General features: G+C 38.3%; 1 protein-coding gene across 1 annotated transcript in view; it reads left to right on the top strand.

The window, feature by feature from the left end:
- Positions 1 to 17,256, top strand: part of LOC126407262 (echinoderm microtubule-associated protein-like 6) — a 109,398-nt gene extending 92,142 nt beyond the window's left edge. Inside the window, exons 31-44 of the mRNA XM_050072026.1 lie at positions 2,331 to 2,345; positions 5,926 to 6,004; positions 6,110 to 6,239; positions 6,488 to 6,586; positions 7,660 to 7,680; positions 8,033 to 8,206; positions 9,517 to 9,725; positions 10,065 to 10,222; positions 11,423 to 11,537; positions 11,637 to 11,825; positions 12,272 to 12,444; positions 12,645 to 12,807; positions 13,093 to 13,196; positions 16,859 to 17,256. Of these exons, the coding sequence (XP_049927983.1) occupies positions 2,331 to 2,345; positions 5,926 to 6,004; positions 6,110 to 6,239; positions 6,488 to 6,586; positions 7,660 to 7,680; positions 8,033 to 8,206; positions 9,517 to 9,725; positions 10,065 to 10,222; positions 11,423 to 11,537; positions 11,637 to 11,825; positions 12,272 to 12,444; positions 12,645 to 12,807; positions 13,093 to 13,196; positions 16,859 to 17,066 (1,837 nt within the window). The 3' untranslated portion in view covers positions 17,067 to 17,256. The remainder of the gene's footprint in view (positions 1 to 2,330; positions 2,346 to 5,925; positions 6,005 to 6,109; positions 6,240 to 6,487; positions 6,587 to 7,659; positions 7,681 to 8,032; positions 8,207 to 9,516; positions 9,726 to 10,064; positions 10,223 to 11,422; positions 11,538 to 11,636; positions 11,826 to 12,271; positions 12,445 to 12,644; positions 12,808 to 13,092; positions 13,197 to 16,858) is intronic.
- The last annotated feature ends 331 nt before the right edge of the window (positions 17,257 to 17,587 follow it).

Raw genomic sequence — 17,587 nt, 5'->3', positions numbered from 1 at the left:
AATCCAGTTTAGCAGCTTCCTTAATTTGGTCCTCCATTAACGCGAGTAGTGGCGAAATACCTCGATAGCATCATTAATGTGGTCTGTAGGATCTGTAGCGGTTGCCATTGTTGCTATCCTCACCAGTTACCCACCGGCGGACAGCTTGACATCAGCGTGGCGCTGATTGGCTAATCACTAGACCCGCCCCCACCCCCAGCGTTCATACGTCCTGCCATCTTTTGGACGAGATAAATTGCAAATTCATTGCAGTATGCCAGACCAGAGATGCAAGCCTACTCAGTTGAGTGGGCGGGGTCTATGGTCTGGAACCAGGCTAATCCTGATGATGAACAAACGAACGATGGATAGATACGGCTCCTAAGTATGGCTGGTTGGGGGAGAGCTACTGCCCCAAGAGAGGGAGTTCAAGTATCTCTGGGTCTTGTTCACGAGTGAGGGGAGAATGGAGCTTGAGATGGATCAGCGGTTTAGTGTGGCTACTGCTCTGGACCTTCATGGTGAAGAGGGAGCTGAGCTGGAAGGCAAAGCTTTCGATTTACTGGTCCATCTATGTCCCAACCCTCACCTACGGTCATGAGCTCTGGGTGGTGACCGAAAGAATGAGATCGCAGATACAAGCAGCTGAAATGAGTTTCCTCCGTGGGGTGGATCGCAGATACAAGCAGCTGAAATGAGTTTCCTCCGTGGGGTGTCTGGGCTCAGCCTTAGAGATGGGGTGAGGAGCTCAGACATCCAGAGGGAGCTCGGAGTAGAGCTGCTGCTCCTTTGTGTTGAAAGGGGTCAGTTGAGGTGGTGCGGGCATCTGATCAGGACGCCTCCTGGGCACCTCCTGTTAGAGGTGTTTCAGGCATGTCCAACTGGTAGAAGGCCTCAGGGCAGACCCAGAACATGCTGGAGGGATTATCTCGTCTGGCCTGTGAACGCCTTGGGGTCCCCCAGGAGGAGCTGGAAGATGTTGCAGGGAAGAGGGCGTCTGGGGTGCTTTGCTTGGCCTGCCGCCCCACGACCCAGATTCAGATAAGCAGGTGAAAATGGATGGATGTAATACTTTTATTGTGAAAAGTCTGCTGGAAGTGTTGAGATGCATTCCCGGTTACTTAACTTACTGCGTGACAGATTTTAGAACAAATACACACTCTGGAAACACTGGCATTTTTCAAACTTGTCTGTTTCAGTTTCTAGACATATAATCTTGTTGCAGCTTTAAACTTTCAACAGTCTGTACGCTGCCGTTGTTGACATTCAGCGTGATGTCCTTTTAACTTGTGTGACTCTATAACACTGAGAGTGTGTACGAACTAAGCTGAAACTATTTCATCTTATCATTGATGTATCATCAGTGGTTACAGTGTGTGTGCGTATGTGTGTTGGTGTGTTAATATGTGGCCCTGTATACTTGTATAAGTGTTTGTACCTGTGTGGTAAATCTGAAGGATTTTGCATCTCGTGCATGCACGGCTTCTGCATGATCGGTGAACGTTTTGTCTCGTTGTTAAACAAACTTTTTGCCTCAGTTTTTCTGTGTTTGCACATCACACAGTAGATCCTTATGATTTCAGTGAGTTTCAGTCTTTAAAACACTCAACAACAAAGGGCACCTTAAAGGTACAAGATTATTCTGCAGGGTACAGCTGTCAAGCATCAAAAAACTGACGGCTAATGTTACGAAAATATGACTCAAAATCCAACTTCTATGATACTTTAAAGTTCAGAGCCATATTTAAGAAAACCACAAGATGCTGTTCTGTAAATGAGGAAAGAGATTCTGATTATTTTTTTTTAAATTTTGCAGCACTGCAGAGACAAAAGTCGGCACTTCCACTACAGGAACTTAACGACCCGTAATGTCAGGTGTTTCCATGTCACAGGTTTCAGCACTGCGCAGAAGATGACACTAAATCCAAGTTTGTTTGCATCATGAGAAACACCACAATAACACAGGATGTGTGTTTAGATAAGTGCTACAAGCTGCATGTCCACCGCTGTTCATTTAACGACACTGTTGTTTAAAATTAATCACGCGTAAATGCATGAATGTCAAAGAAAATCTTCATTAACTCCACTTTTTCTATTGTTGTCTGTCCCAAAAGTAAAATTCCAACACCTACAATTTACCAGTTTAGGTTATGAGATGCTCCAGTTCTCATGTCGTCAAGTTCCTGTAGTGGAAGAGGTCTGGATGTCTCAGTACCCTGGTGTGTTTCTAACTCTAAGACTCTTATTTTTTGTCCCTTTTGGGTTCCCTTATTTCCTGAGTGTTGCCCTCTGGCCTTGCTTGTAGAGACTCTTAATATCTGTGTTGTGTTTTAACTTGCATTCCCCTGGAGGCAGGGCATTGTCAAGTAAGTATGACCTGATACTTACTGTGAAGATGATTTTCAGACAATATTATAAGTCTCATTACATTTTATGTTATCTGCATATATATCAGTACAAAAACAAGTAAATCCAGTGAGTTAATCACAGAAAATAACAACAACAAAAATAACAACTATCCAGATTTGATGATCTTAATTTTAAACATGTCACTTTAAGCTTTCTCTGACTTTTATTTCAATTAAGGATGAAATGAACGAAGGTTTGGTTTGTGAGCGGCGCCAAAATCAGCAGGTTCAACTTCAATAAATAAAAAAAAACACACACAAAAGTAGTAAAAAACATAAAATAGCAAGAGTTGAATGAAGAAGAAAACCTGAAGAAACATGTTTAATTTTTACATATGTTTTTAAATAAATTTAAGTTTTAGGGAGACGTTACAGATGCAGCCTGACAAGGACTAGTCAACTCAACATGACCACATGTTTACTAATAGCTAGATAGATAGCAGTGTTTTCTGTTGGGGCTGCCCCCTGACTGAGAATTGTCCTAGTCGATCAATAGTCATCATTTAGAGCCATTAGTCGACCAGTTGTCCGCATGTTTATGATATTAATTTAATGATTAAATTATATATTTAGGTGGTTTGAGTTGAAGGTGTGAGAAAGAATAGTATCAGTAACATTGTTAACACTGTGCTACATTACAGAGAAATACAAAACCGTACTAATGAACCTTCATTAATATAGGCCTATATTTTATCTACAAGTGCACGTCACACACTGAGCGAGCCGCCTGTTAATGACGCTGTGGGCTAATGGGCATGTAGCTACTTCCATGTTTCAGATGATACGTCATGTTTGTAGTCGACCAATGAAGATGAGTTTACATATCACCTTGGGTTCGTCCTTCACCTTCTCAAAATGATCCCACACTTTGGATTTCCTGCCCGACATGTTATTAACTAGCCTGTGGAATAACCGCAGGTACCAGCCCTGGAAATTAACCTGACTCCTGTCTGACTGCTGAGTGTGGACACTTCCTGTGTCTGTCCTTTCAAATTAAATTCCCACATGGTCCAGTCATATAGGTTTTGATTTATTTTGACAAGTCGCAGCTCCTGACAGAGTTTTACTTTTTTTTGTTTTGTTTTTTTATGACTAAGTAACCAATGAAATCTTGCCAACTAACAACCTTTCTGGTCAACTAACATTTTGTTGACCATTAGGGAGCAGCCCTATTTTCTATATCCTGAATACTGAGGTTACGTGTTCAGAATCAACAAAGTGTTGGGAACTTAAACACAGATAAAAAGACCAGAAAAAGTAAAAGAAACTTTAGGTAAATGATGTTGATCTAATTGACAACTTATAACTGCAGAACTTGCCTGAAAATGATCACGTTTTCTTCAGTATCAAAGTGATCCAGCTAGCACACATCATACTTCCTGTTTACATCCCCCAAAGCATTATGGGAGCTGTGGTTATAAATCTTGGCGCATGATGTGGTTGTGTGAACAGGGGTCCACAGTTTTTAGACCCCTGCACTAATCCACCTCTCAGAGTGCCTGTGCATGTTAGCCTGTTAACACAATTAGCGACGCTAGCATGTTAGCCTGACAGCCCAAAGAGCACCAGCAGCATGTTAGCATTGTGTTAGCATGTAGCTATAGCACACAGCGAGCCAGTTTCAATGAGGCATGAGGCCTTTGTGTGTGTATGAGTGAGTGTGTTGCTGTGTGTGTGTGTGTGTGTGTGTGTGTGTGTGTGTGTGTGTGTGTGTGTGTGTGTGTGTTTTCTAAAGCTCTGTACCTTGGTTCTGTCCCTCTGCTGTCCAGGGGATCCAGGTAACACCTGTCCACCTGTGTGTCCACCTCTCACTTGTGTTTATGCGACGCCTCTTCATTGTGTGTGTCTGAGTGTGTGTGAGTTTATGCGAGTGTGTGTGTGTGTGTGTGTGTGTGTGTGTGAGTGTGAGACGCTCCTGTTGGCATTACCTCACACTGTCCTTAGCTTCATATCTAAGGGGAATGAATCTAGATTTTAGCATTAGAGAGTCTTTATATTTATTTGTTAGTACTGATAATGGTACTACTACTACTACTGCTCATTCATTCATTCATTCATTCATTTTCCATAACCACTTATCCTGTTAGTGGTCGCAGGGGGGTGGAGCCTATCCCAACTAACACTGGGCAAGCGGCAGGGTACACCTTGGACAGGTCATCAGACTAACACGGGCTGACACATAGAGGCATACTACTACTACTAATGATAATAATAATAATAATAAAATTAGCAATCGTTAAAGTTGTAGTTAATAACAGTTACAACAGTATTGTACGTAGTCTACGCCAGGATATTTCGCTAGACAGCAAAACACTCACAGCAGAGCAGCGTCAGCCATTGGTGCAAGTTGTGAGCTGTAATTCAGCAGTAAATAATCAGCTGTGTGTGTCTGACTGTGCGGTGGAGCTGCTGAATGGATTTGTGGAGTTTGTTAGTTGCAGCTGTGGCTGTTAGCAGTTAGCTCCGCTCGTTAGCCACTGAATGGCAGCGGAGCAAGCAGCCACTGGCCACTGGACTTCATGTGAACCCCGCAGGACTCCACTCAGGAAGGTTTCTGGGTTGATGGTGTTTGACAGGCAGGTAGGAGGCTCAGTTATCTGTGAGTACAGCTGCGTTCAGCGGAGGTTTCTGTGACGAAGATGAAAATTTAAACCTCCAGACTGACAGGTTGCAGATTAAGAAAGAATTCAGGATTTAATGAATTTAGTGTTCTGGTTCTTAACAGTGAGATCAATAGGTCAGAGTTTAAACCTGGGAACAAATCCTAGTTGTCTCAGATTAGTTATTTGTGGTGTCAAAGTTTTTGAGAGCATAAATAGAGAGATGTTGAGCTTTTCAAATGATGATCAGTAAGTGTGTGCTCGTAAATCAGCCCCTCAAAAACCGCTGGAGAAATGACAGTTTGTAATATTATCAATATTACTAGTAGGCTATTGCTGCACTGCTACTACCAAATCTATTTAGCACGCCAGTAGGCTACTATTAGTAATGTGTAGTGTTGTATTACCACTGCTAGTTTTGCTTCTACTTTTACCACTGCTAATACTCACAATGTATTAAATGTACTAACTTGTGTAACCACTGCTAGTTTTGCTTCTTCTGCTACTACTGTACTGTCACTACTACTTGAAACATAGTCACATACTTCGTAGTCCTAGAAGCAGCAGGTGTGTGGCCAATGTCAAAGGCCAAGTTGTGTGGTACTAACTTGTGTAAGTACTGCTAGTTTTGCTTCTGTTACTACTACTACTACTAATAGTACTAATACTACTAGTACTGCACAGCAACTACTGCTACTGACAATGAAGTAATTGTACTCAGTATTCGTAGCACCAGTAGGTTTGTGACAGAGGTCAGGGGTCAAGTTGTAATCCATGACATATGAGAAATCATCTCTCCATTGCTGACCTGTCTGTCTCTACTGTCTCATGTCCGTCTGTATGTCTGTCTGTCTGCAGACTGACCAAGCTGTCTCACTGTTCCTTCATGTGTCTCTGACTGATTGATTGATTGATTAATGGACTGATTGATCCTCCAGGCCTCCAGTGAGTCGAGCAGCGCCGCAGCCAGAGAAACTCCAGAAGAACAACGTCTCCAAGAAGAAGAGGGTGGTGGAGGTATGTCTTTCTCTATAGCTGTCTGTCTGTCGGTCTGTTTTTCTTTGTGTCTCTCCGTCTGTCTGTCTGTCTGTTTATCTGTCCTCTTCCCTCTGTCTCTCACAGGACCTGGTTTTGGATCACGTGTTTGGTTTTCGGGGCTACGATTGTCGCAACAACCTGCACTACCTCAACGACGGCACCGACATCGTTTACCACACTGCAGCCACCGCCATCGTCCACAGTCTCACCACTGGTAACCACAGCAACGCGGTCATAATACACCCTTTTGACCTTGTGTGACCTGTTGAATTACTTTGTTCTTTGTATTTCCTCTTTTTTCTCTTAATTTCCAGCCTCTATCATCAGCTGTAGTTTCTGTCCTGATCAGTTAACACGTCACTACAACTGTGTCAGATTAGGGAAGACATGTCCACATTTCGGAGTCGAACCCCCAACCTTTCAGATTAGAGTGATGTGTTTAAGTGTCTCCTTGTGCTGCAGGAACCCAGAGCTTCTACCTGGAACACACTGACGACATCCTTTCTCTGACCGTCAACCAGCACCCGAAATACAAAAATGTCATTGCCACTGGACAGATCGGTACACTGAGTATATGTGTGTGTGTGTGCGCGTGCGTGTGTGTGTGTTTCTGCATGTTAGTGTGTTTCTCTACTAACTCGTCTGAACTAAATGAGTCCTGCTTTTCTCTCCTGCTTCATGTTTAACCTGCTTGCTTTACTTTTTCACACTAAGAGAACAGAAAGACTGAAAACACTAACAGAGAAAAGCAAAAGGGACTGTAGGGAAAGTATCAGCTGGGAGGAACTTAATGCACTTAAAAAATCAGCAGTGATGGAGGAAGTATTCAGATCCTTTAGCTGAGGAAAAGTTTTAATACCACACAGTAAAAATACTTCAGTAAAAGTATGTAAGTATAAACAGGAAAATGTAACTAAAGTATTAAATGTATGAAAATGTCCCCTGTGACTGTTATACTATTATCCATGATGTCATTAGATCATTATGACTCATGCATTAATGTGTAATGTGTGTAGGATGTTAGTTGGGAGATGATGGAGCTCATTTTAAATTATTAGCTAGTGATTATCGTGTTTTTTTTAAATGGTGAAAACAGTGAAAAATATTAGTCACGATGACTCAGAGCTCAAAGTGACACCTTCACAGTGTTTGTTTTGTCCAAACCTCAACATTATTACTCATATTTCACAATTATTAACATTATTTAAAAGGAAAAGTAGCAAATATTTACATTTGTGAAGCTGATACCATGAAATATTTCTACATTCTTTAAATATCTAAATAGTTTCTCTTTTCTTTAAATGTCAGTCGACGACTTGATTAATAATCATTTTAGCTGTACTCATATAAACTGTTGTGGAGTTTATTTTATGACAAAACATATTTTTGCAAATCTTCATATGTTTTGTTTAAGCATTGTGAATATTGTGGCTGACCCATATGATCTACATCGACCTGATTTACGCAGCAGCAGTCACCCGTTAATATCTCTCTTTACTGTCATGGCTGACGTTGGCCTGTTTTAAAACAACTCACTCCAGGTTTTTATCTGTTTTTTGTTTTGTTTTGTTTTTGTGCGTGTGTGTGTGTTTTGGCTGGCCTCATTTGTCACCATCGCTCTCACAACACCTCAGGTGACGTCAGTGAACTGCCAGGTAAAAACCAAACCGCACCCCGCCTCTCCCACCACGACAGACACCCAGAGACCCAGAGACCAGCGGCATAGCTACTCCATTGTGATGTAAGAGTGTTGTCTCTGTATCAAAAGGGTGAAGCAGAACAATCTGGTCATGTTTTAATATCCAGCTGTCTTATTAGTGTGAATTAGAAAATGTGTCTGAATCCACCATCAGTGCAGCCCTGATGTTGGTCTGGTTCTCAGGGTGTCTGTCAGCTGCATTGATCCCCTCACTGCTCTGTTTCTGTCACTTTCTGTCGTCCCTGCGACGTATTTAAACTTTACAGCTTTACATCGTGCTCTCCTCGTGTCTCGTGATCTCTACGTAGGCACCACTCCCTCCATCCACGTGTGGGACGCCATGAGTAAACAGACTCTGTCCATCCTTCGCTGTCCTCACACTAAGGGCGTCGGCTACGTTAACTTCAGCGCCACGGGGAAGCTGCTGCTGTCTGTCGGAGTGGAACCTGAACACACCATCAGTGTGTGGCGCTGGCAGGAAGGTCAGACTGACATCTGATCAATAATCAATAAAATACACCCTAATGTGCTGCCTTTATGAGGACATTTTATCCAGTTAACTTCATTCTTCAAAAGGCTGTTTGTGGGTCAGTCACACCCTGTCTTTACCAGCTTCTTACTATGAGTGATGAGGTCATACATGGACACATAATTAAACAGTTTCTTTCTACAAAGATATTTCTGTATTTCTATTGTCCAGTGGTGGAGGAAGTATTCATATCCTTTACTTTAGTAAAATTACAATATTTCTGTGGGCTTAGAAAAGTTCCCAGAAATATTGTAATTTTATTTATATTTTATTATTTAATTTATTAATATTTTTTGTTATTTTTAAATTATTTTTATTTTATTTTCATTTTGTTTATTTATTTATTTTATTTTATTTATATATTTTTGCTTAGCTGGCTCAGCTAACTAAGACTGAGATAAAGTCTATGTTTTTTTCTGTTTCTTTCTTTTTTTTTTTTTTTAAATTAAGTTAATTATTGCCACAAAATATTAGTATTATAATACTGGCTATGATACTAATGTTGGTCTTTTTTGGTAATAAAACACTGCAGTGGGTCAAAGTAAGTACAGATGACAGGATATAAGTGTGTATGTTCAGATTCAGATTCAGAAAACTTAACTGATCCCTGGGGGGAAATTGGGAGACATTATCAGTTGCTGTTATAGTGTATATATAGACATAAAGAAATTATAAAAACATATAAAAGAAATAAGAAGTATGAGAGAGAAAAAATGTGCATTATGCTATAATATAACACAATATATACATACAAATATAGAAATATATTTTTTTATGTAGCATGAGAAATATAAAAATAATAAAATGTACAAATATGTGCTTTGTGCTACAAGTTAGCTAAATATATGACAAGTAAAGGTAAAAATTAAATAAGAGTTGTGTATTGCACAGTGTGTTGCAAAGTTGAATTATCATTGCTCAGTAATGTTGAGGGCTTTAAGTGAGTATTGCATATTGTACAGTTTTACAGTTGAAACAGTATTATATCGTTGAAATATAAATAATAAATAAATTATATATTATAGTTGCTGCTGATGGTTAAAATAAGTCCAGCGGCCTGAGTCTGTTGGTTTAGAGTGTCTGACACTTTGAGGGTGAAGCTGATGTTAGTTGTAATGTATATTAAAATAGAGCAGAAAATGAACGCCCTCTGAAAGCTCACTTTATTATAAAGATTTTTGTACAGATTTTAGTGTGTTGGTGCTTTTTCATTAATTTCTCTGTGATAATAGAATAAAAATAACAGTGGTGTCTCCTCTGCAGGATCCAAGGTGTGCAGTAAAGCCGGACACCCGGACCGGATCTTCGTGGTGGAGTTCCGGCCGGACTCGGACTCCCAGTTTGTGTCGGTAGGAATTAAACATGTGAAGTTCTGGACGCTGGCCGGCGGCGCTCTGATGTACAAGAAGGGCGTGGTGGGGACGGTGGAAGACGGCAGGATGCAGACGATGCTGTCTGTCGCCTTCGGTGCTGTGAGTTACCTGCTGACTTCCTGTTTGTAAAATCTCTGCTGCACATGACACGAGACACGACTCTGACTGAACACGACCACTGACACAACCAGTGAAATCAAAGAGCAACACAGCAGGTTGTTTAACAGAAATCAGAGGGCAAGACACTAGATACATGCCAGATGTGTAACATAGGTGCAAAAACTCAGATTGTCTTTATAAAGTACGAACACTTCACTCTGTGTGTGTCTTGAGTTTTTATTTCACTTATAGCAGATTATTATTTTACACAGTAGATGCTGTTTGCCTCATCCTGAGAAAAACACAGTGAAATTATTTTTAATTGGCTTTGGTCTGCAGAATAACTTGACGTTCACCGGAGCCATTAACGGGGACGTGTACGTGTGGCGGGATCACTACCTGCTGAGGGTGGTGGCGAAGGCTCACACCGGGCCGGTCTTCACCATGTACACCACGCTGAGAGACGGACTCATCGTCACCGGCGGCAAGGAGAGACCGTGAGTAACACACCAGCAGATGATTACTGAAACAGCAGCATCCAATCTATCTTCTTTTATTATATTATAGTAGTCTTCATTATAATAAGACACTGAGACTGTGGAGATGCGTTGAGACCTTTTCTTAAAATAGAGACAGTTTTCTTTTGTACTTGTGGTGATACTTACACAGTATCCAGTGTTGGGGGTTAGGTACGTTTCAGCAGTAGTGAAGTAATATAACGCGCTACCAATGGGATCTCGGGTAATATCATTACATTTACAATGTCATGTAATGCGTTACCACCCGATATAAACTGATTATTGGTCTCATTTTTCATTCATCCACACCGCTCCACTTCCGCCAGTGTACCACCAGAAAAAATATCCCTCAAAAGTTGTTGTGTGTTGTCATGTCATGATATGCTACAAGAAGCCGCCCGTGATCGGCACATCTGGGTCATGCTGCACTGTGCATTATCATGTTCAGTGCGTGTCCTTTCATACACTAGTCCTGGTGATCAGCACATCTGGGTGATGTTAGTATATGTTAGATGTGTTTCCATACATCGGCACACAACCCTGTTCTTATGCATTACTCTCTCTGGTGCTGTGGTAGCTGACTGTCACAAAGGGAACCAGCAGGTGTGTCTTCCAGCTCCGGTGTATTCATTTGCGCTCGTCACAGTGACTTAATCGTGTGCCAATCTGTTTGTTGTGCTAACCTAAATATTTGTTTATTGTTTCAGATCATAGGCCCACAAATATTTATCCATATCTCATATTTATCAGACTTTGATCCTCAGCCTGACCCTCCCTGTGTCCAAGACTAATCATTTATTTTAAACAGTCTAGGCTATTAATTGTTTTATATCATCACACTGTTATTTATAACCACTGTATGTGAATGCATGAATAGGTCAGACCTGCTCAGCACTGGATTCGAAATGAACTGTAATAAACTAAACTGAACAAAAACACAAAAGTAGTTTAATAAGTAACTTAGTACTCTACACAGAGAGTAATATTGTTAAGTAACGTATTACCTTCAAATGAAGATACCTAGTAATATGTAGTATATTACATTTTGAGAGTAACTTGCCGAACATTGACAGTATCCCTACTTAAACCTAAACCTAGTTAGTTGGACACAACTTAAATGCAAGTATGTTACAGAATATATTAGACTTTTTTCTGTGTGTGTGTGTGTGTGTGTGTCAGGACTAAGGAGGGCGGTGCGGTGAAGCTCTGGGATCAGGAGATGAAACGCTGTCGAGCCTTCCAGCTGGAGACGGGGCAGCAGGTGGAGTGTGTCCGATCCGTCTGCAGAGGCAAGGTGAGAACTTTTGATTTTGATCTTCACCCATCACTCTTCATCAACATCCTCATTATCAGCCCACGTCCTCCTCCTGCTCCTCCTCTTCCTCCTCCTCAGGGTAAGATCCTGGTGGGGACGAAGGACGGGGAGATCATCGAGGTCGGGGAGAAAAATGCGGCGTCCAACCTGCTGCTGGACAGCCACGCTCGGGGAGGGATCTGGGGTCTGGCCGCTCATCCTGTGAAAGAGCTCTGCATCACCGCCAGCGACGACGCCACCATCAGGCTGTGGGACCTCGCTGACAAGGTACACACACAAACTGCCCCAGAGTCATTGTTGTCTGGCAACAATAAAAAGATACAGGGAGTTTTTTCTTGTTTTGTTTTTTACTAGTTGCATTCAGTTTTGAAAATAGGCAGTGTGGTGTGCGACACATTTTGCAACGTGCAAAACACTTTCTGTGTGATCAGGGCCTTATGAGTCAATCATCAGTAAAGTGTACGTTATCCAAGAGGCACAATAAAAACAAATACAATGGTCAGAGTTGTCATGTTGACAGTTAAGGTGTGTTGATTGATTCACATCGTCAGCTCATGCATTGAGTAACATTAAGTTAAGAAGTTAATCCATCCTTCCTCCAAACTGATGTGCTGATAAAAAAAGAAATAAAAATAGTAATAATCTTTTTTTTCTTAAACAGTGTAATGGGTGATATAGATAATTTTGGTTTCCTTTTCTCTCTCGTTCTGTAGAAACTGCTGAACAAGGTGTGTGTCGGCCACGCAGCCCGGTGTGTGAGCTACAGTGCAGACGGAGAGATGTTGGCGGTGGGGATGAAGAACGGCGAGTTCCTCCTCCTCCTCGCCAACTCACTGAAGATGTGGGCGAAGAAGCGAGACCGCAGCGTCGCCATCCAGGACATCAGGTAGGAGAGACAGTGGAGGAGAAAGAATTTTTAATATCCAAAAGAAGTTATTTCACAAATATTTAAAATATATGTAAATTAACATAAACCAGTGGTGAAGGAAGTATTCAGATCCTTTACTGAAGGAAAAGCACGACATACTGCACTGTAAAACCAGAATATACCAGAATGTTATATTGTTTGAGTGTTTGTGTGTGCAGGTTCAGTCCGGACCGGCGGCTGTTGGCGGTCGGTTCGGTGGAGAACACGGTGGATGTTTACGATGTCAGCGGAGGACCAAGTCTGAACCGCCTGGTTTACTGCAGTGACATCTCTGCTTTCATCCTGCAGCTCGACTTCTCTGCTGACAGCTGTTATATACAGGTATACACACACATAATATATATATACGTACTGCTGACAGCTGTTATATACAGGTATACACACACATAATATATATATACGTATTGCTGACAGCTGTTATATACAGGTATATACTATACACACACACACACATACTGCTGACGGCTGTATTATACAGGTATATATACATATATATACAAACTGCTGACAGCTGTTCCTCTTGAGACCTGGTATATACACATGCACACGCCTTTGTTGGTATATTGTATCTATGACCGAACAAACAAACATTTTCTGTGGGTACAGGTGTCCACAGGAGCTTACAAGCGGCAGGTGTTTGAGGTTCCTTCAGGGAAGTTGGTGAGCGACCAGACCATTATTGATAGAATCACCTGGGCTACCTGGACCAGGTAACACACACATACTCACACGCAGTTTTCACATGAGCTTAAAAACTTGAAAGTCTGAAATGAATTCTATTTTATATCGAATGACACAAACCTGCACGTTTCATTTGATTATTTTTGGTTTGCATAAAAAAGTCATAGAATAGAATCAATAAAAGTAAAGTTTCTCATTACAAGTCAGAGTATAATATAATAAAACTCATAGGATAGTATGTCATGAAATGAAATTAAAAAGTTGTAGTATTTTGTTAAAAAGAGCATATACTATAGTATGTCAAAATAAGTGACAAAACGAATTATAGTATAGTGTGCCACAAAAAGTGATGACAAAGTCATAATATAGTAGGTCATAGAAAGAGACAAAAAAAGTCATGTTTAATGTTTCATAAAAAGTCAAAGTTAACTGTGTCATAAAAAGTGACAAAAAATCCTAGTATTATATGTCATAAAAAGAATGTATGTCAAAAATGTCACAGAAATGTCATAGTATGGTATGTCGTCAAAAATGTAACAAAAATGTCATAGTATAGCATGTCATCAAAAATGTGATAAAACGATCATAGTATAGTATAAGATCAAAAATGTGATAAAAACATCAGAGTATAGTTTCTCGTCCAAAATTTGATAAAAATGTCATAGTATGGTATGTCAGCAAAAATGTCACAAAAATGTCATGGTATAGCATGTTGTCAAAAATGCGATTAAAAACTTCATAGTAAAGCATGTCCTCAAAAATGTCATTAAAACCTCAAAGTGTATTATGTCGTCAAAAATGTGATAACTATGTCATAGTATAATATGTTGTCAAAAATGTCACAAACACGACATAGTATAGCATGTCATCCAAAATGTGATAAAAACGTCATAGTATACTATGTCACTAAACGTGATAAAAACTTTATAGTATAGCATGTCATCAGAAATATGTTAAATACGTCATAGTACAGCATGTCACTAAACGTGATAAAAACTATATCATGTTGTCAAAAATGTCACAAAAACAACATAGTATAGCATGTCGTCCAGAATGTGATAAAAATGTCATAGTATAATATGTCTTCAAATATCATGAAAAAATATCATAGTATAGCATGTCGTCAAAAATGTCATAAAAGTCATACTATAGCATGTCATCCAAAATGTGATAAAAAAAAGTCATAGTATAGTATGTTGTCAAAAATGTGATTAAAAAAGTCATACTATAGCATGTCATCCAAAATGTGATAAAAAAAAAAGTCATAGTATAGTATGTTGTCAAAAATGTGATTAAAAATGTCGTAGTATAGTATGTCATCAAAAATGTGATAAAAAACGTCATAGTATAGCATGTCGTCAAAAATGTGATAAAGTCATAGTATGGTATGTCATCAAAAATGTGATAAAAAAGTCATAGTATAGTATGTTGTCGAAAATGTGATAAAAAATGTCATAGTATAGTATGTGATCCAAAATGTGATAAAAATGTTATAGTATAGTATGTTGTCAAAAATGTGATAAAAAAAAGTCATAGTATAGCATGTTGTCAAAAATGTGATAAAAAAAAGTCATAGTACAGGATGTCATCAAAAATGTGCTAAAAAAAACGTCATAGTATAGCATGTCTTCAAAAATGTGATAAAAACGTGATATTACAGTATGTTGTCAAAAATGTGATAAAAATGTTATAGTATAGCATGTCATCAAAGATGTGATTAAAATGTCATAGTATTGCATGTCGTCAAAAGTGTGATAAAAACGTCATAGTATTGCATGTCATCAAAAATGTGATAAAAAATGTTATAGTATAGTATGTTGTCAAAAATGTGATAAAAACATTACAGTATAGCATGTTGTGAAAAATGTGATAAAAAAAAGTCATAGTATAGTATGTTGTCGAAAATGTGATAAAAATCTTATAGTATAGTATATCAACAAAAATGTGATAAAATTGTTAAAGTATAGAATGTCATAAAAAAATGTGATAAAAATGTTATAGTATAGCATGTCGTCAAAAATGTGATAAAAAAAAAGTCAGTATAGTATGTGGTCAAAAATGTGATAAAAACGTCATAGTATAGTATGTCATCCAAAATATGATAAAAATGTTATAGTATAGAATGTCATCAAAAATGTGATAAAAATGTTATAGTATAGCATGTCATCAAAAATGTGATAAAGTCATAGTATAGTATATTGACAAAAATGTGATAAAAACGTCATAGTATAGTATGTTGTCAAAAATGTGATAAAAACGTCATAGTATAGTATGTTGTCAAAAATGTGATAAAATTGTTATAGTATAGCATGTCATCAAAAATGTGATAAAAATGTTATAGTATAGCATGTCATCAAAAATGTGATAAAGTCATAGTATAGTATGTTGACAAAAATGTGATAAAAACGTCATAGTATAGTATGTTATCCAAAATGTGATAAAAATGTTATAATATAGTATGTTGACAAAAATGTGATAAAAACGTCATAGTATAGTATGTTATCCAAAATGTGATAAAAATGTTAAAGTATAGTATATTGACAAAAATGTGATAAAAACGTCATAGTATAGTATGTTATCCAAAATGTGATAAAAATGTTATAGTATAGTATGTTGACAAAAATGTGATAAAAACGTCATAGTATAGTATGTTGTCAAAAATGTGATAAAATTTTTATAGTATAGAATGTCATCAAAAATGTGATAAAAACGTCATAGTATAGTATGTTGACAAAAATGTGATAAAAACGTCATAGTATAGCATGTCGTCAAAAATGTGATAAAAATGTTATAGTATAGCATGTCGTCAAAAATGTGATAAAAATATTATAGTATAGCATGATGTGAAAAATGTGATAAAAACGTCATAGTATAGTATGTCATCCAAAATGTGATAAAAAAAAAGTCATAGTATAGTATGTTGTCAAAAATGTGATAAAAACGTCATAGTATAGCATGTTGTCAAAAATGTGATAAAAAAAAGTCATAGTATAGTACTGTATGTCATCCAAAATGTGATAAAAATGTTATAGTATAGTAAATTGACAAAAATGTGATTAAAAACGTCATAGTATAGTATATCATCAAAAATGTGATAAAATTGTTACAGTATAGCATGTGTTCAAAACTGTCATAGAAACGTCATAGTATAGTATGTTGTAAAACAAAATGTGATAAAAATGTCATATTATAGTATGTCTTCAAAAATCATGAAAAAACGTCATAGTACAGTATTTCCTTAAATCTGTGGTAAACACGTCATAGAATAGCATGTTATAAAATGTATTGTATGCTCTTCAAAAACTGTAAGAGCAGATTAAGAGGATCAAACAAAAACTTGTGTTTACATCAGAACAGTTTTATTGGTCAAACGTGAACACACACAGTGAATTTGGTTTGTCATTGCTTCCATGTGCTCACACAGAAATTAAAATAGGACAATAAATCTGAACATTGTAACATAAACATATCAATACTACTTACAGATATTAATATACATATATATACAGTGTGCTAAGATTTCTTTTTGAAAGTGATGATTTATCACACAATTTAAAAACTGTATTGAAATTATATAAGTACATAATTGACAAGGTACAGTGCATGTTAGTGTTAACAGGGTAACTGAACAGGGATAGTTTGGGGGTAGTAGTGCTTTGAGACAAAACTTCTTGTTTTTTCTCTCCCTCAGCATTCTGGGCGATGAAGTTTTGGGGATTTGGCCACGAAATGCAGACAAAGCGGAAGTCAACTGTGCGTGTGTGTCCCACGCTGGCCTTAACATCGTCACCGGTGATGACTTTGGATTGGTGAAACTGTTCGACTTCCCCTGCACAGAGAAGTTTGTGAGTCACCAACATTTACATTTGAGGTTGAAACAGGAGGAAAGTTTAGTATGATTAGTGTCAGCAAGTATAAAAACATCACAGCACCCTTTGTATGAGAATAAAAAAGATCAGATATTTATTTATTTGTTATTGAAGAGAAATGTGAGTATTCTTTTTTGTTTGCAGGCCAAACACAAGCGCTACCTCGGCCACTCGGCTCATGTGACCAACATCCGCTTCTCCCAGGAAGACAAATATGTGATCAGCACAGGAGGAGACGACTGCAGGTAAAACTGATCACTGATCGATAACAGACGATCATCTGAATACATGATACAAGAGAGAGATATTGATATTTCTATCACTGCACATGGAGTTGCTGTGTTCAAAACATGATGGGTGAATGGTCAAGTTACGAAAAGTCTAACAAAACATTTTATCAAGGAACAAATCATGATAATGAAATATTATAATTGATCATATGTTTATAAAAAAGGAAGAACATCATAAAAAGTCATGGTATATTATTAAGGAATATCTTTTAATGAGATCACAAAAAAAGTCATAGTAAAGTCGGTGAAAAAAAACATATC

Source organism: Epinephelus moara, chromosome 19 (assembly GCF_006386435.1).
Source record: "Epinephelus moara isolate mb chromosome 19, YSFRI_EMoa_1.0, whole genome shotgun sequence".
NCBI lineage: Eukaryota > Metazoa > Chordata > Actinopteri > Perciformes > Serranidae > Epinephelus > Epinephelus moara.
This window is presented reverse-complemented; position numbering and strand designations above follow the sequence as displayed.